The sequence below is a fragment of the Manacus vitellinus genome, unplaced genomic scaffold (assembly GCF_001715985.3).
Source record: "Manacus vitellinus isolate BGI_N305 unplaced genomic scaffold, ASM171598v3 scaffold_34_pilon, whole genome shotgun sequence".
In the NCBI taxonomy this organism is placed as follows: domain Eukaryota; kingdom Metazoa; phylum Chordata; class Aves; order Passeriformes; family Pipridae; genus Manacus; species Manacus vitellinus.
Genome location: NW_021940488.1, coordinates 1 through 24,727, shown reverse-complemented (window position 1 = coordinate 24,727; position 24,727 = coordinate 1). Strand labels below are relative to the sequence as shown.

The following is a 24,727-nucleotide window of genomic DNA, read 5'->3' as shown; positions in this document are numbered from 1 at the left end:
TGGTTAGCAAGGAGTTTTTATTCCTACCAGGATTTTCTTAGAAATACATTGAATTAAATTTTGAAAGACTACAGTGTCTGTCTTGATAGGGTTCTCAAAAAATTGTCCAACTGCTCTGGATATTGCACAAGAATTTAAATAAAGGAAGAGATTATACCTGAGGGTCAGTTATACAGCTTTGAATAGTGATTGAATGGTGTCTTGACTTTGAAGAAAAAAATGCCTGAAACTCTAAAATTGTGTGTGTACACCTTTTAGCAGTGGAACTTCTTTTAGACATTCTCTGGACAGCACTTTGAGTATTTACGTCAGTGTGTGTGTGTGCAAGTATTTATGTCTGTGTATGTAAAAAAACAAACAAACAACATATGTGTTTGATCACTTTAGAGAGTACAAAACAATCAAATTAATTACTTGGCAGTACAAACCCAGAAAATTAGTCTCACTGATACCCATATCCCCTGCTCTCTCTTTCATGATAAAAGGCTCCTAAACACCACGGCCTTGTCATTTGAGAAAACATGCTTAGGCATTAAGCTGGACTAATATGTTCGAACCAATCTAAAACCAAAGCCCTTGCACCAATATTGCAGATACACTTGCTCTATGTCACGCCCTGCTGGAGGAGCAGACCTGGTGAATTCGGAGATCCCAGCAACCTGGGAAGCTGCACCAGCACAGCAACTCCCCAATCCGTGTTAGTCCTGTTTTTATTAACATGCTGATTCCTGCAATGAGAGGAGTGCCCTGCAGGGAGCAGAGCTGTTTCCAGCTCCGGTGCTGACTTTCTGCAGCGAGAGCATGGGCATATGTCCCTGGAGCTACATCAAAGGCATAACGCACACCCTTGCAACAGTTCTCAGTTTGAAGCAGTGAAGTCTTGCTCCGTGTTTCCCAGAAAATGCCTGCCTGGGCTGGTGCTTGAAGTGGCTGAGTGGCACAGCTCCAGGGAGACCGGCATGAGAGCATACCTCTGCTCCAGGCAATTTTGAAAGGGGCCAGAAGAGGCCCCTGCTAAGTAGTTTTTAAAATCACAGCTTCAAGTGGTCACAGCTTCAAGTGGTCCCTCCTGCTCCTAAGCACCATATGTGCCATGAAGAAGAGATAAAATTCTCCTGTGGAGATAACTGTGACCCATGTCGAGGTTTTTGAACCCTGCAAAGTCTGAGTGACTTTAAATACGCTGAGCCAAGGAAGGGTTTAACTAAGGGTGCAGTATAGCTCCAAACCTGTGTATTTGTGATTAAAATTAATCATAAACCCGGGTATTTGTGATTCAAATTAATCATCACTTTGATCATGCACCTGCCATGTTGTGCTGAGCATTTTATATTGCCTTGGATCGTTCACAAAATAGACATTTGTTTGGGTTTTTTCCCCCCCTCTTTCTTTGGTGGATCAGGTGCCTTTCTTTTTCCTCTGTGAGCTGTGCCACCTTGAATCCTTGCCAAGATGATGGTCGATATGTCAGAGTTTGGGGAGGCTGCTCCCTACCTCCGAAAGAGCGAGAAGGAGCTGATGAAGGCTCAGACCGTTGCCTTCGATGGTGAGTTGCAATACCTTTGTGCTGCCAGTGGCTGGTTAAGAGGGATGAGGGTTACATCCAAGTGTAGTTAAGGAAATGCAGAGCAAAGCAGGATGCAAAGCCTCCTTTGTCACTGCTGTGCTGCTGCTGCTGGAGGTCCAACCAAGTTCTGGTTCCTTAATTTGGCAAAGCTATTAAAAAACTACAGATAGTACAAAATAAAAATAATCTATGGTAAGTGAGTAATTATTTAGATTTAGAAGCGAGGTGTATCAATACTGTTCTGCTAAAAGAGGAATCATCTCTGTCATTTTGAGAGAAAAACAACAGACATTCAGTAATGAGAGATTCTGTGGCCGCACTAGATGTCTCGTTTGATTTACAGGCTGTATGACAATGTGATGATAACTTTTAATTTCTTATAATTCATTTTTCATGAAATAGGTTTATATGAGCCCTGAAGTTTAGTAGTAAGTGTAAATATGCCAATAACTTTAGCCTTTCACTATTCCCAACAGTTGCTGTAACTAAAGACCTAAAGTCTAGTGCAGCTACTCCAAACTCTAAAAAGGCACATACATAACTCAATGTAGGTTATTAATATTGCTGTTTTTCAACACAAACCTCAGAAAAAATATGAAGGAATAAGGTTAAATCTGATGGCTGGCAGGCAAATAATGTGGGTTGAATTCCTTGCGCAATTTGAAATTCTCTGTGTGACTTTTTAGCTTACACCTTAATTTGGGCTTAGATCTCAGTTTCTCCATCTGCACACTGGTGATAATGATTATGGATTTCCCGTGGAGGCTGAGGCTTAGCCAGCATTAGTGAAATATTTTGACACCTTGTGTTGGAAAGATCTAGAGGAAGCTGAGCCGTAGTTTCAAAGGGAGACAACATTTGGGAGCCCTACTCCTTTCGCTTCATCAGGCAGTTTCCCAGCACTGCCAATCTGTTGCAATCCCAGAGGTTTTGTGTCACTTGTGCAGAAAAAGTAACCCAGAAATCTCACTTAGGTAGGCATAGCGTTACTGTTTGATGCAAGCCTGTAAACCCTCAATCTCCACAATTTCACAGGGAAGAAGAAATGTTGGGTTCCTGATGAGAAGAAAGCTTACGTTGAAGCTGAAATTACAGAAAGCAGTGAAGGCAAAGTGACTGTGCAGACAACAGATGGAAGGGTACAAAACTGGTTTTGTCTGATCTGTGACTAACAAGGCCAGAGCTGCAAGTTCCAGAATTTCCCTGTCTTAGTTTAAGCTCAGTTGCCTGTTTCATGAAATGGGCTGTGAAAGGGAAGCCCCAGTAAGTGGTACCACATCAGGATAAGATAACACTCAGAAAACCATCAAGGGAAAAACAGTGATACAGTGATGGGTAGTCGATCGTCAAACACCACACAGCCATGGGCAGTCTGTGCCTGGAGGTTTGCTACCAGCCAGTTCTGGTTTGGTCCCCACAGGTAAAACCCAGGCTGTAGCCAAATTTCATGGCTCCTTTTGCAGCCATATCATCATGTTTCTTACTTTTGTCATCTCAACCTTCCCCCATGCTTCTGATATCTGTGTAAACAAATGATATTATGTATGGACTGAGCTGAAGAACTTCCCTCTACAGGGGGAAATATATATTTTCTCCTATAAGGTGTGTGAAGCAACAGAAAATCCCAGTGTTTTCCAGTGTTTCTGTACTTATTTGTCTTTGTAGACCTTGACTATAAAAGAAGATGACGTACAGACAATGAACCCTCCCAAATTCGACATGATTGAGGACATGTCTATGCTGACCCATCTGAACGAGGCGTCTGTGCTGTACAATCTGAGAAAGCGCTACAGCAACTGGATGATCTACGTAAGGACCAACACAGGGTGTATTTAGCCACCTGCATTTCAAGTCCAGACTTCATGTTTGAACGTCTTGTGTTCTTCATATTCGTTTTACAACTTTGATAAGTCACAGAACTGAGGGTCTTGCTCATCTTTTCAAGAAAGAAGTTGCTCAGAGCTGGCACATGTCTGAATACAGACAAAATCAAATTAATAAGATGGTGCATAGCTCCTCGGTTTTGCTTGCTTGCCTAGGAGAGGTGTGGTGTGGGACATATTTTCTTCTATCAAGGCATTGGGGACACCCAGTTTATTTTTCATCTTCTCATACTAATCTATGTCAACACCAGCCATGGGGATTTCTTTGCTAAGAAACTGCCTCAAGCTTAGAGTTCTTTACAAACATAACTTCTTTAAAGTATGAGCCTTTCTATCTTAGTTTAGTAGTGATATGCCCTTCATTTTCAGTGCTAACATCTGTCTTGTTTCGTTCTGATCTTTCCCTTTGTTCTGCATCTTTCCCATGACATGATTAACATAATTTCTGTCAGCACCAGAACAAGCTTCATTAGAATCTAATTTTAAAGGGCCAGAATTTTGCTCTCAGCTTGCTGCATTCAATTGTGTTGGAAATCAGTCAGAGGAATCTATTGATTTTCCAGCCAATCTCTGCTCTGACTTTTGGTGTTCATCAGAAGAGTAAATCCAACTTTTTCCCATTTAAATTCTGATTGTCAAACACTTTCTGCATTTCTCTAATAATCTCTTTACGGACATGTATGGCCTAAAGCACAGCTTTGTTTGTAGATCAGTATAGGTAGAAAGTTAAATTTGGCATCTTGCTTTAATCCATTTTCTGGTTGGGGTTTATTGTTTTCTTGTAGAAAACAGAACTGAGGACTCATGCCAAGGCCTAATGCTATTTTTAGGGGAAAAGACCTAGATTTCACCTGAAACTTTTAGAATTTAACTGAGATAATTAATCTCTGTGCACATAATGATTGTGCCCATATAACAACTGGGTTTCTTTGAAGATTTTTGCCTCAAGCTGGACTAAGTACCTGCTGACACCAATTCCCTGAGGTTACAACTGGAAGCTCATTTTTCCTCAGAATATCCAGGCCCCAGTGAACTTGGACTGTCGATAGTCCAAAGAACATCTATAAAGATAAATTTTTACCAAATGTGTTTCTCCAAAAGCTGAAAAAAGCTCCGCATCTTTGGAATATAACCCTACGAAGTTGTTTTCTCTTTGAACATCCACCAGAAATTGTCCAAAGGTGCTCACATGAAAATAATAATGGGAGGCTTTTTTCTCCTCCTAAGAATGGATTTCAAATGGGAAAACTGTAACTTTCCATCACAATGCCCATTTTCAGGAGGAAACAACTCTTGTGGGGTAGCAAGGTAGAAAATCAAATGTAGGTCTATTTGCTGCTCCTTTGTTTTACTGAAAGGGATGTTTCTGTTTCTGGTTGACATCCCAAAACCACTTTTCTCCTTTTGAAAACTTCCATATCTGTAGTTTTGGTATCGATTGCCATTAGAAAGTCAATTAGCAGACCAGTATCTTCAGAAATTCAAATCGAAGGCTGAAATCCAAACCCAAATCAGAAGCTGGCAACACCAGGTCCTGCTTGGTTAACTATGGCTTTTTACTTATTCACTGAAAGGAGTTTTTTTTTCTACTCTTATTTTGTGTTCCTCTCCAGACCTATTCTGGTTTATTCTGCGTGACTATAAATCCCTACAAGTGGTTGCCTGTCTACAAGTCGGAGGTTGTTGCTGCATACAAAGGGAAGAGGCGCTCAGAGGCTCCTCCCCACATCTTCTCCATCGCTGATAACGCGTACCACGACATGCTGCGGAGTAAGTGGCACTGTTTGCTCTCACACTGGGTTTTGCTTTAATTAGCTGATGGGGTTGTACTGGATGGAAGTTTGTGAGAGCTTTTGCAGCGTGTAACAAATGTAAAAATACTCTACAAGCAACAGGGCTTGGCAGTTTGCTGATTTTTGTTTTGTATGTGTATCTCTCTCTCTCTCTCTCTCTCTCTCTCTCTCTTATTTTTCTTAAACCTCCCTGCCTTTTCCAGTGGTACTTCTGGTAACAGTAAGCTCCGTACATGGATTTATCTGTAAGGTGCACAAATTTAGCTGTCTAGTCTGGGTGAATCCATATCCAGAAGTAGTTGTAACAGAAGTGGGCCCATGTCCCAAACGTCTGTGTTTTCCCAACCTTAAAAATACACTTACTGTCAGTTTAGGCTCTGTATTCTAACACTGACAAGATGTATGCATTCCAAGGTTAGTGAAAGCCAGCTAACGAGGGTGCTGTGGGCACCTCACTTGCACAGACTTGCCATGGCTCATTGTCACACCAGGTGCTGTGGCTCTGGGCATCAGTTCTGTGGCACTGAACCTCCGATTTCCCTGTGGAATTTTCTCACCCTGACCCTCAAGTTACTGGGAAAAAAAGAGTTTATCAGCAGGGGGCAGCAGCAGTGTGTTAACACCAGGTCCTGCGAGGCGGCAGCGTAAATCCCGAAGAGGCTTGACTGGAACACATTCTGCTGTTACCTGGTTTTAATAAAATGGAAAGTGCCTCAGCTGTGAGGGGACAGAAAGTGCTGGGCAGAGGGGATGTGTGTGTGGCTACAAAGAAAAGCCCTTTTATCAGATAAGACTATCCAATATGTAGCCTGCCATGATGACTGGGATTTTAAAAAGAAAAGAGGAATTGAGGTGCAGTGACTTGGGAAACTGCCATGATTTAGCATTTGCTGAACTTAATTAATAATATATTAACATTGCAAAGTGTTCTAATAAATGCTTGTTTCTGATCAGGCCATTAGGCCTGGACAATAGCTTGCTTCATTCCGGCATTGTAAGGAGTGGCCTGTGAAAAACCAGCAAAATTACTTTGTTGGTCTGGTATTTAAGGAGCAGAAGGGTCAGATGTGAGCAAAGACACGCCCAGTAGTAAGAGAAGAAACGTTTTGGTAACAGGAAATTACTTTCTTTATGATACTTTCCCCGACACAGGAGAATGTATATGACTCACAGGTCTTTAATACTGATTTGAACAAAACTCAAGAGAAGTATTAAGGGCAGGGCTTTCACTGAAGGAGGTCATTCGAGGTGACACTAGTTTTTATCTTTCTGTCTCTGCTTCATAATATTCTCTACTGTCCTTGAAGGACTGATTCTGGAGTAGTTAGTACTCATTTACAATTATAATAAGCAATTTGTACACCCTATTAAGTTTGTCTCCTTTTTTTCCCTCCTCCACAGATCGGGAGAATCAGTCTATGCTGATCACGTAAGTGGGTTTTTTTGACTGATATGAGACTGTTGCTGTGAGTAACTGGCAATTTGGCCATCTGATGGTTAACTTGAGCTCCATGAGAAACTAAGGGTTTGGTGGAGGTTGGCCCATTTCTGATCCCCATCCAGTGTTCATTCCAAGAAACCATGACAACTCAGTAGGCAGTTAGAGAAGCTTCTTCCAGAGTTAGCCCTGCTGCAGCTGCCCTCTTCAGAACACAGAGGAGTCCTTCTTTTCAGTGTGGTTGCTCTTGCTGCAAAATATATTTAAGAATGTTATGCAGATGCATTGAAAGAGAGGGAAATGACCAAGGCAGAGAGAAGAGGTGTGCCATTTAATGGCAAGCATGAAAGATGGAGACTTGAGGGTTTCTCTACACAGTTTATATGTGTTCCTGGGTAATGCTGGCAAATTATTGCAGCTTTGCTGTACTTTTTCTAACTCATTAGCTGTATATAGGTCTACCTCAGATACTCAGTCTGGAAGTTTGCAATAAAACTTCAAGGCTTAAAGAAATCTCAGCAGGTTTGGACTGGACTTCTGAGCCCAGTCACATGAAGAGTGAGCCACTGCTATCATAGGAATTCACCTCTTCATTCAGTCAATTTGATGTGATTTCCACGGAAATGGCCAAACAACAGGCTGCAGACTTCAGAGTCAGTGATTCTGAGAATAGCCTTGAGGGGAGGAGCTGGCTGGAAAGGGGTTGAAAGGATGAGTTACAGCTGTTTGAGCAATGCCTATGTTGACTTCCTCCTTCTTCTAGCGGAGAATCTGGTGCTGGCAAGACTGTCAACACGAAACGTGTCATCCAGTACTTTGCCACAGTGGCAGCCCTGGGTGAAACTGGTAAAAAGAACGTAAGTCTGCCAGTGGCTGTCTTATTTCAGGCTCCCAAGGTTCCCTTGTTGTGTACAACTAACCTCACAAGTTGCAGTACTGACAGCATGCTATTCTGAAGGTAGAGAGGCAATGCACAGACGAACTTGCCACACTCCAGATGGAGCAGAAAACACTCTCCTGTTTCTGGACAGTTGCTTGTTGCTGCTGCTCTTTTTTCCAGGAGTTTTAGGTTTTGTGTGTGCTAAATTTGCTTCTGATTGTGTTAAAGCTGGTCAGAAGATGGGGAGACTGTAAAGATTAAGAAATTTTTTTTTTCATAAGGAAAATAATCTTCAAAAAGACTAGAATTATAACTTCTCAACAAAATGTCTGTTGTGGTGAAAGCTTTTCTTTATTCACCAAAAAATACGAATATTTTGACAAAAGATTTTTTTTTCAATCAGCTTTTCTGTATCTCTGTTTGGATAAGTGCTGTTTTTCTTATAAGTGCTCTCTAAGGTTACAGTGAATACTGTATTCATGCTACTTTTCATCTTGTGTTGCTATGAGCTTCACTGCACTTGAAGGCTCAGTGCTCTTGCATGGTGAATTAACTGACTTTTATGACCTGTATTTGTAAGACCAAAATTTCAGCCAGGCTTTGAGTCTATACACATAATTCACACCATCAAAGTCTAATCCACATTCATCTGAGGCCTGCAAGGCTTTCTTAACAAATGACTGAGTGGTCCAGAGCCAGCTTTCTGCATGCAAACATGGTTGGTGCTCATGGTGGTTTCGCTCTGGAGATGAAGGAACCAATGAACCAAAACACCAACTAACTGGACAGGGAAAGGAGGCTGCTGCCAGATAGCAAGAATGAAAGGGTGTAAATTCAAACAGACAAGTTTTAGGCAATGAGATCATGCTGCACTCAAAATTTTGGATTATTTGGGGGGGGAAAGGGTGATGATAATGAAAATAAAATGCAATCTGGGCTGATAAACTACATGGAACATCTTCCAGCTTCAATATCTGTTTTTTGCACCATTGTGATGTATGGTTAATACAAAGTAACCACCACACATGATTTTTGAAGGCTTCAAAAACTACTGGTGCTCACAAGACAGCTAACCTTGCTAATCTTTATCTTTTGTGTTGTTCTTCATATTAATATTTACCTTCTCTCTTTTTTTTCCCTCTCCATTGTGTTTCTGCTTTGTCAGCAACCCTCTACCAAAACCGGGGTAAGTCATCAGCCTTGCTATTTTACCTTTTCCATGCCAAAATGGTACTGGGCTCTGTCAGATGTGTCACAAACCTCAGCATTTCACTTTGTGTGGTTCCCCCAGTGAAGCATCCCCGGAGCCCAGGCAGACAAAGTCATTCGCTTCAGCGAACTGAAGTCTGTGCGAGTGACAGTCAAAGCTTTTCTCATCCCCCCAAATCCCAAATACTACAAGCTCTGAGTGCTTTCAAATCTAATGCATTCTAGCGCTTGTCACTGTCTTCAATAGCCCCTCTCCTACACACATTGACGCCAATGTCCCCACATGCTCCACAGTACACGGGAAGATACAGTGACTTCTTTTGCATGCAGATGGCACAAGATGTGAAAACTACAAAGCAAAACAGTAGGGAGCAGCAGAATGTTTGAGACCTTTTAAGCACTTGTAATTGCCTGATGACCTTGCTGTTATGCCATTCACACTGTGCCACCCCTGGGGTGAAGCTAAATAAATCACTTTGCTGTAGAGGCTCCACTCTGTAAGTGAATGCATGGCTGAGATATAGTTGACAGCTGACTCTGTGGCCTGTAGGTTTCTCAATAGTATTTCAATCTTGATTCCTAGGGAACCTTGGAGGATCAAATCATTCAAGCAAACCCAGCCCTAGAAGCTTTTGGAAATGCCAAAACCCTGAGAAACGACAATTCCTCACGTTTTGTAAGTCTGTAACATAATGCAGTGATGTCTAATTCAACAATGGCCAGTTAATAATATCTCTGTCATAAGCCCTTCATAAATTGCTTCACATTTTACCCAGTAATATGATTGGATTTCCACACAGAGAATGACTAAGTAGAATCTAACAAAAACAAGCAAACAAGCAACAACAAAAAACAACCAAAAAAACCAAACACGCAAAAAACCCCAACACCTAAAATCAAACCTACTGAAAGGATTGAAAAATAAAAAGGAACAAAGAAAGATCCACCCTGAATAATTTTTTAAAATGTTTAAATTGTTTAAAATTAACAGCAGACAAGCAAAGCCAAATTTTAGGAAGCCCTCAGAACAGGAAGGACATATCTTCTCTAGGACTGCCTCTGCTACATAGCCTTATTTTCCTACCATATTTTCTTCTAGCCTAAATCACTCCCCCTTCCTATAATAACACTACTTCATCACTAAGTATCAGAAATACACCACAGTCCCTGCTCCATTTGACATCATCCCTCTCTGCAGACCCACACATGCAGCAGTACTCCTACTTTTGATTCATAACATCTACCTTTTTGGCTCAGTAAGCTCCCACTGCTTGTCCCTCACTGCTGACATGACCTTGGGCCTCTCCTCCTTTCCATTAGGCTTGCAGTACAGCAATAGTTTGGGAGCTCTGCCTCTGCCACATTTGGTTGACATTGGCTCAGAAGTCCAAAAAGAATGGCATGAGGATGACAACCTGAGTTGGGAGCTCATGCTTCCCTAACAAACCTAGCTAAAAATTAAATTGGAAGATGTGGTTGTAAGCTACACAACTGTATAAGGAGCTTGTTAGCTGGAACAGAGATTAAGCTGCACAATTGTACAAGGAGCTTGTCAGTTGGAACAGAAATTAATTATTTTAAAAAGTTTATATGTTTGAATATGAGAAACTAAATGAAAACTACTAATTTTTTAATGAATTGGGATGGATTAATATGCAAATGTAATGAGCAAAGCCATGTAAAATCACACCACCCTTCTGACATAAGTAGCTGCGTATAACTTAGGACTGCAAATGAGGAGAAGCCAAAGAAAGGAGCTTGTGTCCCTTAAGTCCAGGCTTATTGCTCTGAGTCCTGTGTTACAGTAAACCTGCATCATGAAACTGGAAGCAGTGTGCTTTCCTGTAGCTTAGCCTGGCAGATAAGTGTACTGTTATCCTTTCTCCACAAGCAGATTACATGGCTATAGGTACAGAATTAGACTTGGAGAAGAACAGTATCATTGCTGGATATTTCTCATTGAAAATCCTTCTGTGCAAATCCAAGGAGTTGGCATGAACTGATTCTTTAGGCCAAATGATTGCCATCAAGCAGCATCCTTTGTTTCCCTTTGTGTATATTATATGCACTAATTAGAATATTCTTCTTGTGAATTAGGGTAAATTTATCCGAATCCATTTTGGAACTACAGGCAAGCTGTCATCTGCTGATATTGAGATTTGTAAGCAGAAAACTCTCTCCTTTTTAAAAATACAGTTGCTCATCTGAAAGCTCTGAGAGCCTTTCTCACTGAATTTTCCTTTGTGCAACTAGATCTATTGGAGAAGTCCCGAGTGATTTTCCAGCAACCTGGCGAAAGAGACTATCACATCTTCTACCAAATCCTGTCAGGAAAGAAACCAGAGCTACTAGGTAAGCGTTATGTGGATCCAAGGCCTTTAAGAACCAACCTTCAACTGAATGGACAGTGGCTAAGGAGGGGTTGGGGGCAAACTCATGTGCAGAAAGGCCCTTACACTTCTACTTGATGAAACTGAACTTCCACTGTCAAATACAATCTTTCAGAGATACTGTTCCAGTGGCAGCAACAGAGACCATTTTTCTAAAGTTTAAGACTTTTAAAACGTAGCAGTATAAAGGCAAAAAGTGTCACACTGAATTTCTGTAATCCGAGGTCTCAAAACATCTGGAAAATGCTATGCCTCCAAAAGCACTCGTGGTGATAAAACTTTAATTATCCAGATTTTAACATATGAGAAGATCTGCTTATAGGTCTGTGAAGAAAAGTTAGTTTCCTCTTTCTGCCCCAAGCGACAAAACTGGCATCCCAGCATGTTGTGTAGCAGGAGAGAATGTTCAAAGCTGCTTGCTGCTGATTATGTGGTGATTACCCCTTTCAAGATTCCCCTGGCTAAATGCGGTCCCACAGACCCACTGCAGAAGGGCAGAGAGAAGCTGAGGTCTCTGCTGCTGTCTCCTAATGCTTTGAATAAAATCTTCCCTAGTTATTTAAGTGATGTGGTTTGCTGACTTCAATTTGTGCTCTGAAGGAACACATTTTATGAAACACATTGTGGAGTCACTTTATTGCTCTTCTAAACTCCCACTAGGCCATAGCAACCATGATCTCTTTTGAAGTCTTATTATCCTGACAGTGCTTAGTCAAGTCCCTAACACTCTTAGCTTTATGTGGCCTAACTAATGACAATTACATTACGGGAAAGATTTCAAGGAAGCTTTGCACTGAGATTCCTGTGAGAATCCCTGTGCTGGGAAAATATGCTCTTTCTCATAAACTGTCTGTATACTCTACAACAGCACACACCTTTCTGGCAAGCATGAGCAAGTCTGCAGGCTCTTGAAGAGGCTGAAAGCAACAGGGACTTCTGTTTTGTAGACAAGAAATGTATGTGCTTGTATATAAACATATACATATCTAAATATGGATAAGTATAAATACCGATAAGTATAGACAAGTATAAATGTAGGTAAATGAATATATAACATAGTGACTACATAGCAAAGTGAGATAGCCTTATAGACAATAAGATTTTATATAAACATATATTGATAGACATATTTACATGCATACATGCATATTTGGACATGTAGTATACACGTGTGCATGTATACAAAAGATTGAAATCTATAGCAAACCTTGGTCTGCTGCACGTGGGAGAAACTTTCTGTTGATTTAAGGAAGCAGATCTCTGCCTGTAGTTTTGAAGCCAGCTAGCTTTCTAGAAAATAAATCTGCAGTTGTGGGTTTTGATGTGAAGGCAAAGGAAAGGGGAGAGAGAGAGCAAGCCGTATTCAGACTTTTGTTTATCAAAAGGCAAGCGTCTCTGCAAAGAGTGATGGAAGTCACTATTTGTGAGTCTGTTATAAAAAAGGGGAAACTATGCACATCCTTCTTGTCTTGGTTCATACTTCTCTCTACTTAGATGATATTTTTACCCCTACAGGCACACAAGGCAGAAAGTAGGGCTATACAGGAAATTACAAACTCAATATACTACAATACATGCTTAATAGATGTGTATGCAGTATTCCCATATTCTTTTTATTCTCACTTTCTCTAAATTATCATCTTCAGACTAAAACAGTAGAATAAGAGAGTTGGTTGCTGCCCTGCAGTTGTTGAAAAAAACCCCAACCAAACAGCCCAGTTGTGCAGAGCAAAATGCATATTCCTGTTGATTTTTTGATCTCCATCTTTGAAGTTAACCTGAATGGATGGCAGTTTTGACCTTGGCAGTTCTTTTACAGATATGCTACTGATATCTACCAACCCATATGACTACCACTTTTGCTCCCAAGGAGTAGTTACAGTGGACAACTTGGATGATGGAGAAGAATTGTTGGCAACAGATGTAAGCCTGCATGGATTTGACTTTGGGTTCCGTAGATCAGGTGCATGTGGGGAGGAAAATCTCTGGGAGGAGCCTAACTTCTGTCACTGGAACTACTAAAGAGAAAGCAGAAATGGGTCTTAATTTTATTCAGACTGTGGGGTCATGAGACTGGTAGACTATTATGCTTTTGAATCTGGCCTTACTTCATGTGCCCATGGGCACAACGTTCTTTTAATTTTAATGTATAAAATGCTGGATAAAGGGAACTGTTCCCCCACTCCCAGCCACTGCTGGGTCTTCAAGATGTTCCTGGGGCTGCTTTGGGTGGTAACATTCTTCAGCAAAATAGTAATATCTGCCAGCAAAGGTAGATTGTGGGGCTGCAAAACACCATTGCTTTTGAGTAGGGAAGTGAAAAAATACCTATGTTTCCTTTTCACAGCAAGCCATGGACATCTTGGGATTTGTGCCCGATGAGAAGTCTGGTTCCTACAAGCTCACAGGTGCCATCATGCACTTTGGGAATATGAAATTCAAACAAAGACCCAGAGAAGAGCAGGCAGAGGCTGATGGCACTGAAAGTAAGAATAACACCTAAAATTTCTCCTCACCTTCAACACTCTGGCATGTATCAGGCAGTGTGCTGAGGAAGCAGCAGCCTGTTTGCTTTGTTCTTGCACATTGTAGCTCCCGCTCAATCAAGAGTGCTCCTGCTTTATTTGTAGCAGGCTTGATGAGTGGTGGGTAACCTTGCTCAGCAGAAGGTGAACATGCACAGTCAGACCAGCAGGATCAAATTCCCTTTTGGAGACCATTTGCACAAAATGGCTGTAAAATGTTGCTGCCTTAACTTTCTCTTTCCTGTCTGCAGGTCTTGCTTCTTTACTTTCTCTTGCACATGAAACTATCTACAATCAGTGCAGAGATATGTTCTTTTCCCTAAATTTGAAGAGTTTCTTAAGTGTGATTCTTGCAGCAATTGGGGTATAGTCAGATGATCTTCTCTACCACAACGGAGAGTACAGGCACACCTAACACAAATCATTAAAAGACCAAAGTCTTTATCCAATTTCTCTTTGGAAGTGGATGTACTCCATTTTATTTTTTTTTGGCTAGGCATGTTTCCATGTAGGAGTTCAAAGCCAGTTGAAACCTTGTTTTTCTTGACCAGGTGCTGACAAAGCTGCCTACCTGATGGGAATCAACTCCTCAGATTTGATTAAGGGTTTGTTGCACCCTAGAGTGAAAGTTGGCAACGAGTATGTGACCAAAGGTCAAAGTGTTGAACAGGTAAGGTGAAGCTTTCAGGATACTTGGAAACCTGCCCTGCAAGCCTTCAGAATTCATCTGCTTGATCTTACAGAGACAGAAAACTGCTAGAAATATTAACATGAGCCTCTAGTACCTGTTCTCATTTTATATCCCCAAACTTGGTGGAATAGACAGTGAAAGTGAGGGAATCTGGTAAAGAGACTGACAAAAGAATAGTGGCCAGCACTGCCTTTGATAGGATTGTTTTTCTGATGTGTAAGTAGCAGCCACTCTAGGAAACCAGGTGCAGTAAAACCACATGGGTATTTATATCTAATTCTGGATGCGAATAGTTACCTGGAAGAGTTGAGACATGGATTATTTATTCACTCATCACTCATTCATTATTAATGTAATTTTAAGCTCCGTGTGACCTCAATCAGCTAAAGGCAATATCCACTTAAAGGTATCTCTTAATTTAGGGAGGCGAAAAAAGTCCTTGGTTAGCACTGCTGCAGCTGTAGAAGATACTGCAGCATTTTGGTTACAATAAAAGTTGTTGTTTGAAGACAGGCTGAGAAACTATAAAACTGCTTCAGAGAGGTCTGTCCTAATGGTGTAGTTATACATAGGCTAAAGAAGAGACTTTAGACACTCTTTTCCTATTGCTCACGCTGTTGCATCCCTCAAAAATTAGAAGCAAATGGCAGTGATCAACCTGAGCGCAGACCTCACCCCCTATTCTGGCAGTAGCTCTGGACATCATGGCTGGCATCTGGCAAGTGAGCTTTCTGATAGCTAACTTCCAGAAGTATAAGTGAATAAATCATTTGCAACTTGCTGTCCAGCTTATTCCAAAGAGGTGCTTTAAGAGCACTTTATGTACGTTAGTATACACACATATATACATAGCAATAATTTGAAAAAAATTCAGCAGATATAATAGGAGAAGCTGCGTGTTGTATTAAGTATGCCCTGGTGATTATAAGAACCATTGTGAAATTTCATTTAACCTGTAAGCAGACGTGGAAACAGGCTACTGCACTGAAATCCTTGTTTTCCACAGTGGATTTTGTCTCACACAGTGGTATTTTGAAACATGTCTTTTAGGTTTTGTATGCTGTTGGCGCCTTATCTAAGGCAGTGTATGATCGAATGTTCAAATGGCTGGTGGTCCGTATCAACAAGACCTTGGACACTAAGCTGCCAAGACAGTTCTTCATTGGAGTCCTGGATATTGCTGGCTTTGAAATCTTTGATGTGAGTATTAATGTGTGAGGACTTGGTGGAAGGACATAAAAGATGTCAAACGATAGCTCCTGGGTGGGTATTCCTTTTTCTAAATGAACAGGAGGCAAAGTGCTGAGAAAGCCATAAAGCATATAGTGTATATGATTTTATATGGGTTTTTTTATTAACAAATGTAAAAACCACTCAGCATTTAGACAGCTGGACTCACCAGTAGTTCCTGGGGACAACATCTCACATGCTTTGAGTTATTTTTAGGAGAATGTATTGTTCCCATTCTTTCTTTTTTAGAGAAAGCATCTTTTATAGAGTTTGATATTCCTTTCTCTTTGTATCTCAATATATCTTCATATCAACGTAAGAAAAAGTTTTTACACTGGGAACAATCATGCACTGAAACAGCCTCCCCAGGGCTTGGTAGAACCCCTGTCACTGGAGGTTTTCAACAGGCCATATCACAGGGTTTCCTTCCAATCTGGGTTGTTCTGTTGTTCTATCATTGTTGTACAGGAGTGTATGTGAGAAAGGCATGTCACAGCTCTTGTTTCTCGGAATCCATTCCTGAAGATAAGTGCTTAATGCTGTTGCTGCTACATGTTGCTCTCCATACATGCAGAGCAAAAAATGTGTTGCTGTGCTTTACAGGACTGGTGTGGCATGCTGCTGAAGGAAAGGCATGTGCATCCTGAGAGACGTGAACAAATGTGGGCTGCTGACTGTCTGATATTGAACTCCCTCCTCCCTTGCCTTCGGTCTTATGCTCAGTAGTTTCTCAACCAGTTACTCTTTAGAAGGTTTTAGATGTAAACAGTTTCCTTCTTGCTGTTCCACTGTTAACTGCAATGCAAATGCTTCTTTTTTTTATCTCTTTCTGCAGTTTAACAGCTTTGAGCAATTGTGCATCAATTACACTAATGAGAAACTGCAGCAGTTTTTCAATCATCACATGTTTGTCCTGGAGCAAGAGGAGTATAAGAAGGAAGGCATTGACTGGGTATTCATTGATTTTGGCATGGACCTGCAGGCCTGCATTGATTTGATTGAGAAGGTATGTACAGTGCTAAGGAATACTTACTGAATTGGTTTTAATCATGATACTCCCTTGGATATGTCTTCATGGCCCAGTGAACAGAGTAGGATAAACAGCAGAACAAGTTTCTTGCCTTGCTACACACAGTATAGAATCAAAGGAAAATCAGTATTTGTGGCTACTCAGTTTTACCTCTGTAAGTCTGCATTACAGAGTGAACTGTAACCACAAGCTGTAACTGGTAATTTGTACAGCTGTATAACCTTCCCCGATTTGCACTTTTGTCTTTCTCTGTCCCTGCTGTTCTTCCATTTAGTTTGTTCCACATATACTTAACATCAAACTTGTCAGCTTTTCAGGGTAAATGCCATGCTTCAGTCTCATGCCCTGTACCTCTCCCTGTGAGACTCCTGTTTCTCACATTACATGTTGATGTACAAAATGCTTTGTGCTCTTTCTTTCCTGGAAAGGGTAGAAACCTCTCACCACTTCCCCAGCATGGGATATGCCTTTCCTTTTCCCTCCTTTGTGAGTATAGTGTGGTCCTGGTGGGCACAGCTGTCCCTAGCCACATCTCCCTTTGTATCTCTCTGCCATGTTTTATGGCACAGCATCTATCCCTGCTGATCTGAAAGGAAACATGAAATTTTGCATTTTGCACTATCAGGACATTTGGAAGAGCTGGAGTAGAAAGGCTGATTATTAGGTGTTCTACTTAATCACTTTCTTCTGCAGGGCCAGGATATCTGTGTATGATTGTAGTCCCTCATAAAAAATCTGTCCACCGCTAGGAGGTTGGTTCATCTTTTCCTGAAACAAGAATGATAAAATGCAGTTGGTCCAATTGCCCTGAAAGATAAATCAAACCCTTTCTGGAAGCCATCATAAGGTCTCCTAAGGCACAACTGACATACTGAATAGGCAAAGGCTTCCTCCTCAGGATGAGAAAAAATTTTGCAGGCTTAAAATTCCATCAGATAAAACTTACAAACTGCACAGCTACTGAAAGCAGGCAGCCTAAACATTTTCCAACAAAGATGTTCCTCAATCCACAGCCATTGGGAATCCTGTCTATCCTTGAAGAGGAATGCATGTTCCCGAAAGCTACAGATATGACGTTCAAATCTAAACTCTATGACAACCATCTTGGCAAGTCACCTAATTTACAGAAGCCCAGACCTGACAAGAAGAGGAAGTACGAAGCTCACTTTGAACTCCTTCATTACGCTGGTGCAGTAAGTTCCTCTGCTGCCTTGTATTAGAGGTCTTCCAGGTGGGCTTTGGCCATAGCACACAACAAGAGAGGGTGGGAAGGATGAAGAGGGGAAGAAAGGAACAGTGAGGAGTAAAAGCAGGTACCCTACTGTCTCTGTACAAGTATTGCAGCACGGTTAGATGCCACTAGACTCCAGGACATCTGGTCCTTGGATGCACAAATAGAATGAAAAAAACTGAGGAAGGCTAACAGTGCTTCTGCTGAAAATATGCCTTGCCCTTTTCATTTTTCCTATAGTCAGATTAAGACTAGTGATTAAACAGCAGCAACAGCATCTAACTCTTCACCTTCATTTCCTGAACAAATGAACTGATAAATTTCTGCCTAACTTCAGGAGGGTTTTAAAAAAGAAAAAAAAAACAAAACAAAATATTTAACATCAGTTTTTACTCATACTAGGACCACTGTGTCAAAGTCGCAAAAGGAAGAGTGGTTAACTCTGCTGTGGGGGTTTAATTAACAGGTCTGCTGATGCTGGGGTGAACAACAATGTAATTCAGTGCTGTGAAACCTGAGCCAAAACTTGCCCAGTTTCAAAACTTTGTTTTCAGACCAGATAGGCAGGAAGAATTTGAGAGGGGCACAGGACATTTTTTACAGATGATAATTCCAGCCTCAGCACAGTAGAGCTGGAATTTACCTGACGCTGTTAATTTCAAATTATAATTGAGCATTAAGCTCATTTTTTATTTATTAAAAGAAATAATTCCCATCTTGGTCTTTATTGTAGTTGTTAATGTATTATGCAAAGAAATTTAGAACTTCTATTCCGTTATGCTATTCATAATGGAACATATTTTCACACTAAATAGAGCTGTGGTAAAGTCCTGGAGTCAGATTTTTAATCATTATATTTCTGTCAGAAAACCCTAATTATTTCAGTGTAGCATGCTATTTTGAAGTTAAATAATTACTTGTGTGGTTTATACTTCAGCACTTATTAGTAGGGTTTCTGGGCCACCGACGACGTGGTATCTCTACAACCACATGGAGTCCATGGGAAATGTAGGGACCAGATAGTTTGGAAGGGGTGCATGGGATTCTGATGGTAATTATTAGAAAGAGAGGTTTGGGTGCTAGGAAGCAGAGAACTGGAGGGGGAGCGATAAAAAAACTGGGCAGCTGGTACTGCACTAAGCACAGCACTTCACAAGGAGTCACTGGCTTCAAGCCAAACCATAAAGAGCTCCTGGCTGCTCTGGCGAGGAACATTTGCAACCTCTGGTTTGTTTTCAATGCCTTGCTGTAGGTTCCCTACAACATCATTGGATGGCTTGAGAAGAACAAAGACCCACTTAATGAAACCGTAGTAGGTATTTTCCAAAAATCATCCAACAAACTCCTGGCGAGCTTGTTTGAAAGCTACGTTGGCGCTGACAGCGGTAAGCAGAAACAGCTCACATGGGTTTTCTTTGGGTTTTGGGATGTCTGAATTTCAGAAACAAAGCAATTCTCTCAAATGCAATTGTCTCAATGTTAGATGAGGCAGTGACTAATTAGTTAGATGCGCACAGCATCTGTAGGAGTTTGCCAGTAATAGCAAGGAGACCATTAAGTCAGCTAGTTTGAATGTGTAATATCTCTGAGCAATTTTGGCAAGGAAATCTGTGTGTTGTGAACACTCCAGTGGGAGTTTAGGCATGCAAGTGTTGAGATATGCAGCCAAGTGTCACACAAAAAATTGTGTACATAAAATACCTCTGAACAAGAACAGCTCTTCTTTCCCATGCTATAATCGTCCTTGCTCCCAACCCTGAAGTAAATAAGAAATACCAAGTTTAAGAAAGAGTATTGGAATATTTTGTTGGATTAGTGGCAAGTAGATACTGAAGGTACAGGAACACCATTTCATACTGGCCAAAGTAGAAGACTTTGGCAATATGTCTTCCTTTTGTTTGCTGTTGTTTTTTTGTTTGACAAGACTAATATACATCCGAGGATGTATTTAATCTCTGTCTTTTACACGGAACTGTTTTATTTGTGAGAAGACAAGTAGTAAACATCCAGCAAATTGCTCTTAAGTAAATAACTGGTATTCATTACAAAGATGTAGCTCCTATGTCCTGAAGTTGCAATCACTTATAGCCTGTTTTTTACTCACCTCATTTCAGTAGATGTTGTTGTCATGAATCACAAGACACTTCCTGAGGAAGCAAGCAGGCTGAAGGCTTCATAATGGAATGAGATGGACCTGAACATACATAACAAAAATCCTACCACTAGCAAATCCTTGCAAATTACTAACTGCCTGTTTGCCTGTGGATATTCCTGTCTGTCAGAATCCTACCTCGCTTTTCTTAGGTGTCAGGAGAAAGGAACAGCCTGTCCAGATTAGCCTTTTCCAGTCTCAACAGTGTCGCTTTCTGAAGGGGGAAAGGCTGTGGATAATTCCATCAAGCACGTTGCACTCTCCATTTCTCCGTTTATGTTGACTATTGTTGACAGGTGACGGAATGCCAGACCTCCTGGGAATGGTCTAATGGTCCACTGTTTAGAAAGCTGCAGCAACTGCTGTACATTTTTGGGTCATGTTTGAAACTTGTGAAACTTTGTAAAGGGCTTGTCAGAATCCAGCATTCCTTGGGAGGATCTGAGTGATTTTGACTTCCAAGCTTTAAGCAAAATTCAGGGGATGCAAAGCTACTTTATCTAAAATTAAAAATAGTTATTTCCCTCTATTCTAGACAAATGTTACTTGCACAAGGTCAGTGTCTGCATAGCAGACATGTGAGAATCAGTGCCTATACAGTACAATGTACAGTATACATTTTCCTTAAGCATTATTTTTATTTAAGTTTTTCTTTTTCTACATCATCTCACCCTATGGAGCTTTCAACAAACTGCAAATGACTTTTGTTAAAAGTTATTTTTCTGCCTTATTCATATTTATGGACTTTCTGCATAACAAGAATGCGGTATAGATCTGAAATGCAAATGCAATCCAGAAAACTTGCAGTGGTCTTTGACAAAAATCCTAAATATGGACAGAGAGCTGCAAATTTCTGATGTATCACACATGATGTGCTCAATCAGAGCTATCAGGTCATTAGCTATGCCTTTCAGTCAAAGGGAGTAGTGCTATTAAAATGGTCTGCCTGTTTCCCACATCCTGCCCGCATCTCTTACTGAGATACAGATTGTTTTATGTTTCTTTGTTCCCCTTAGGTGACCAGGGTGGAGAAAAGAAACGCAAGAAAGGTGCTTCTTTTCAAACGGTGTCATCGTTGCACAAGGTTTGCTTATCTCTCCTCACCTGATGGTTTCAGTTAAGACAATGCTTTGAAGAAGAATGCTAAGGATTGTAATGGGCAAGAAAAAAATGAAATTCAAATGCTGGAATTTGATTTGGAGACTGGGTTATTGATCTTGGCTAAGGGAATACATTGCTATTAAAATTTTGTGTGTCAGGAGCTGCTGCATTTGATCATCTTTGAGCAATCATGAGATTAAGTGGGTTTTTTATTTTGTTTGAGAAAGTATCACAAAATGTTGAGAACAAATTTTATCACCTATTTTGTAGGTTACAGCTTCATGCCTGCCTTTGGAACAGGAACTGATTACGAATAATTTGCTAATGTCTGTTTTATTACTGCTTGGAATTGGATCCTAGGGTTAAAGCAGTTGTGGTTGAACAAAGTGGTAGATAGTCTCTTCTTTCTTCAGTTATCCACTTCTGCTGGGATTGGCATGTGCTCCTGGTGGAAGCTGCCACTAGGATCATGCCTGGGGAAAAATGGGTCCTGTGGTTTATCATTTTTACCATTTCTTATGGGTAACATTGAGGAAGCTCTAATGTAGGAAAACCTAAGACAGAAGAACGCAGTGACCCCCCCTTGTGACGTCACTTTATCTTGTTTGGAGGTACTCTTCAGGATCATGAGTGGGGAAGTGACGAGGCGAAAATGCAGCTGGTTTTACAGAAATGCTCCACAGGATGATACAACATCTTGCTTGCTGCTCATCTTGTTTTTGAGATTTCTGGGCTTCCAAGTAAAACATATGACTTCTTAAGACTTTACCACAACTGAGTGGAATCCTATAATAAAGTTACTTAGGTTTATTTGAACATATTTCTCTGTAATAATTTTGGCAAGCTTACAACTTAGTTGGAGATTTTTTAGAAATATGACCTTAGTAAGCCTAACAAGCAACAAACCAAAGAGAGAAATAAGTGATTGGAATTCCACTAAACTGGTAAAGCTAATTGTGTTTTTAATGTGTTTGTTCTAGGAAAATTTAAATAAGCTGATGACTAACCTAAAATCTACAGCCCCTCACTTTGTACGATGCATTATCCCCAATGAATCAAAAACTCCAGGTATGGAAAACACAACAGTCTTAGAATTTTAGTATATTTAACTCTGTCATTCTATTACTTACTTCTAAGTCACCAGATAGTACTTAAATACTGTTTGTGCTGTTCACCTTATTCAATGATATTGCTCTTTCAGGAGATGACGTCTCATATTTTCCTATTTCCTCAGGGAGGTGAAGATGAAGCCCTATGGAGAAACTCAATTTAATTTAACCTTGGTTTTCCCCTGCAGGTGAAATGGATGCATTCCTTGTCTTGCATCAGCTCCGCTGTAATGGTGTCCTGGAAGGCATCCGCATTTGCCGTAAGGGTTTCCCAAACAGGGTGCTTTATGCTGACTTCAAACAAAGGTAATGCAGAGCTATGCTGTCTCCTATCCTAATGCATCACTCAAAATAGGCGAAACATGTCTTCTTATTTTTATTTGAGGTATTTTATTCCTTTCAAGTTTATTTTCCATTCAGTTTGCCTGAACACAGAATACAGAATTCTGCTCTTCCTTGTGTCTGTGTAGATGCAAAGTAGAAAATTACCCTGGGTGATTTTATTTTTTTTTTCTTAAAGTTTTGGGGGAAGAGGAAAGAAAAACCAAAGGAGAATTAGGCCAATTTTACTCATTGCTCATCTGTTATTAACAGGTACCGCATTCTGAATCCAGGTGCAATCCCAGAGGACAAGTTTGTGGATAGCAGAAAAGCTGCTGAAAAACTGATGGCATCTTTAGATGTTGACCATACCCAATATCGTTTTGGACACACCAAGGTAACTAGAAAAGATCATCACTGTTTATGTAAAGAGAAAATCTAATATTTAATTTTCAGAATAGGACACTATGCACTTTCTGGTGGTGCCGATTAATGGAGACTTAATAATACAAGAAACCAGCAAAATAGCAGCACAGTGATAGTAGGTTTTAAGCTGTTCTTAAAGGAACATTATTTCTCTGGGTCAAGCTCCCACAAAGCTTTTATTACAGCAATACAAGTGGACACAGCAGCAGCTGATGCTCTATGCCCCTCAGTAAAACAGTAGCTTATTTAATATAATATATGTACATTCAAACAGAGATGGACCACAAGATCAACTGCAGCCTTTGAAATGAGGCCATGTACAATTCTGACATGATCCCATTAGCAGGGATTTCTGGGAGTCAGAAGTTGTGGTTCAGCTGACCTACTTAGAACCCTGCCACAGCTGAAAGGTACTGTGGCAATACAGTAGTTTGGCCTATTCAAAACTGGGGAGATAAACCCCAGTTTTAAAACAACTCTGGAACTGTACGATGCAGTCCCTGATGCAAGTAGTATTTGGCCTTCCTTACTTGTATAGTTTATAATGTGTCAACAAAAATACCATCCTGAACTATTTCAGTAAGGTCTGTGTAACTCTGAAATAAAATCCTTTGTCATGGTGAAATGACATCTGTGCATGTACCAGGTGTTCTTCAAGGCTGGTCTCCTGGGCCATCTAGAAGAGATGAGGGATGAGAGACTTGCAAAAATCTTGACGATGATCCAGGCAAGAGCACGCGGCAGACTGATGAGGATTGAGTTTCAGAAGATAGTGGAGCGCAGGTATGAAGGCACCCCCTTAAATCTTAGCAGACAATAGTAATTACCATTTAATTATAAGTTGAATAGAGCCATTAATTATGGTCCCTAAGGCTATAGATAACCCTAAATTAAAGGCTTAAAGTGGATGTATGATGAAAATAACTGCATAAAACAAAACTGTATATTAGTTGCCTGAAGCTCTGGTAAAAATCAGATTTGGAAATTTTTTGTGTCTCTGAAAATGTGGAGGAAGTTTCTTGTATCTCTTGGAATCTAGTACAAGTTCCTAATATTGCTCAGAACAAAGCCACGAAACTGACTGAAACTGAAAAAAAAAAAAACCTCACTTTTTCAATTCAGGCTGAGGTTTAGGGAATTTTGTTTGTTTTCTCTTAAACCAGGGATGCTCTTCTTGTAATTCAGTGGAACATCCGTGCTTTTATGGCTGTCAAGAACTGGCCCTGGATGAAGCTTTTCTTTAAGATCAAACCTCTTCTGAAGACTGCAGAAACTGAAAAGGAGATGGCCAATATGAAGGAAGAATTCTTGAAACTGAAGGAGGCCCTGGAAAAATCTGAAGCCCGGAGAAAGGAACTTGAAGAAAAGCAAGTTTCTTTAGTTCAGGAAAAAAATGATCTGCTTCTCCAGCTCCAAGCTGTGAGTAGACACATAGATTCATATACTTATTAGATGTTCTTTGAAACTCAAGGTTTTACGGACCAGAGTATTAGTACAATTTAATTAAAATAAGCTGTTGATCTCATCAGAGTCTTGCCAAAAATTAGAGTGGATAGAAAATCTAATGGTTTAGCATATAACAAATGGTAAGAGGTTCTGTACAAAGGCACTGTCCAACTTCCAGGAAGTGGAAGTTGTCCCATACATGACTAGTCATGTTACCATAGTCTCATCCTGCTTCATTAATTACTTGTCTTCTGAAACCAAGAGTAGGAAATTTTCCTTATACTGCTCTGTAGCGTTGGATCAGG

General features: G+C 40.5%; 1 protein-coding gene across 1 annotated transcript; it reads left to right on the top strand.

The window, feature by feature from the left end:
- Window positions 1–1,452: 1,452 nt before the first annotated feature.
- LOC115307631 (myosin-7B-like) lies at window positions 1,453–24,395 on the top strand (the record flags this gene model as incomplete). The annotated part of the gene is made up of 23 exons (XM_029961450.1): window positions 1,453–1,546; window positions 2,603–2,706; window positions 3,233–3,376; window positions 5,064–5,220; window positions 6,645–6,672; window positions 7,445–7,538; window positions 8,727–8,747; window positions 9,354–9,446; window positions 10,868–10,931; window positions 11,024–11,122; window positions 12,980–13,083; window positions 13,508–13,646; window positions 14,237–14,355; window positions 15,427–15,576; window positions 16,442–16,612; window positions 17,650–17,829; window positions 19,120–19,252; window positions 21,036–21,103; window positions 22,101–22,188; window positions 22,418–22,535; window positions 22,824–22,947; window positions 23,623–23,759; window positions 24,140–24,395. Coding segments are annotated over exons 1-23 (2,685 nt in total), but the record flags the coding sequence as incomplete, so codon positions are not given.
- Between the last annotated feature and the right edge of the window lie 332 nt (window positions 24,396–24,727).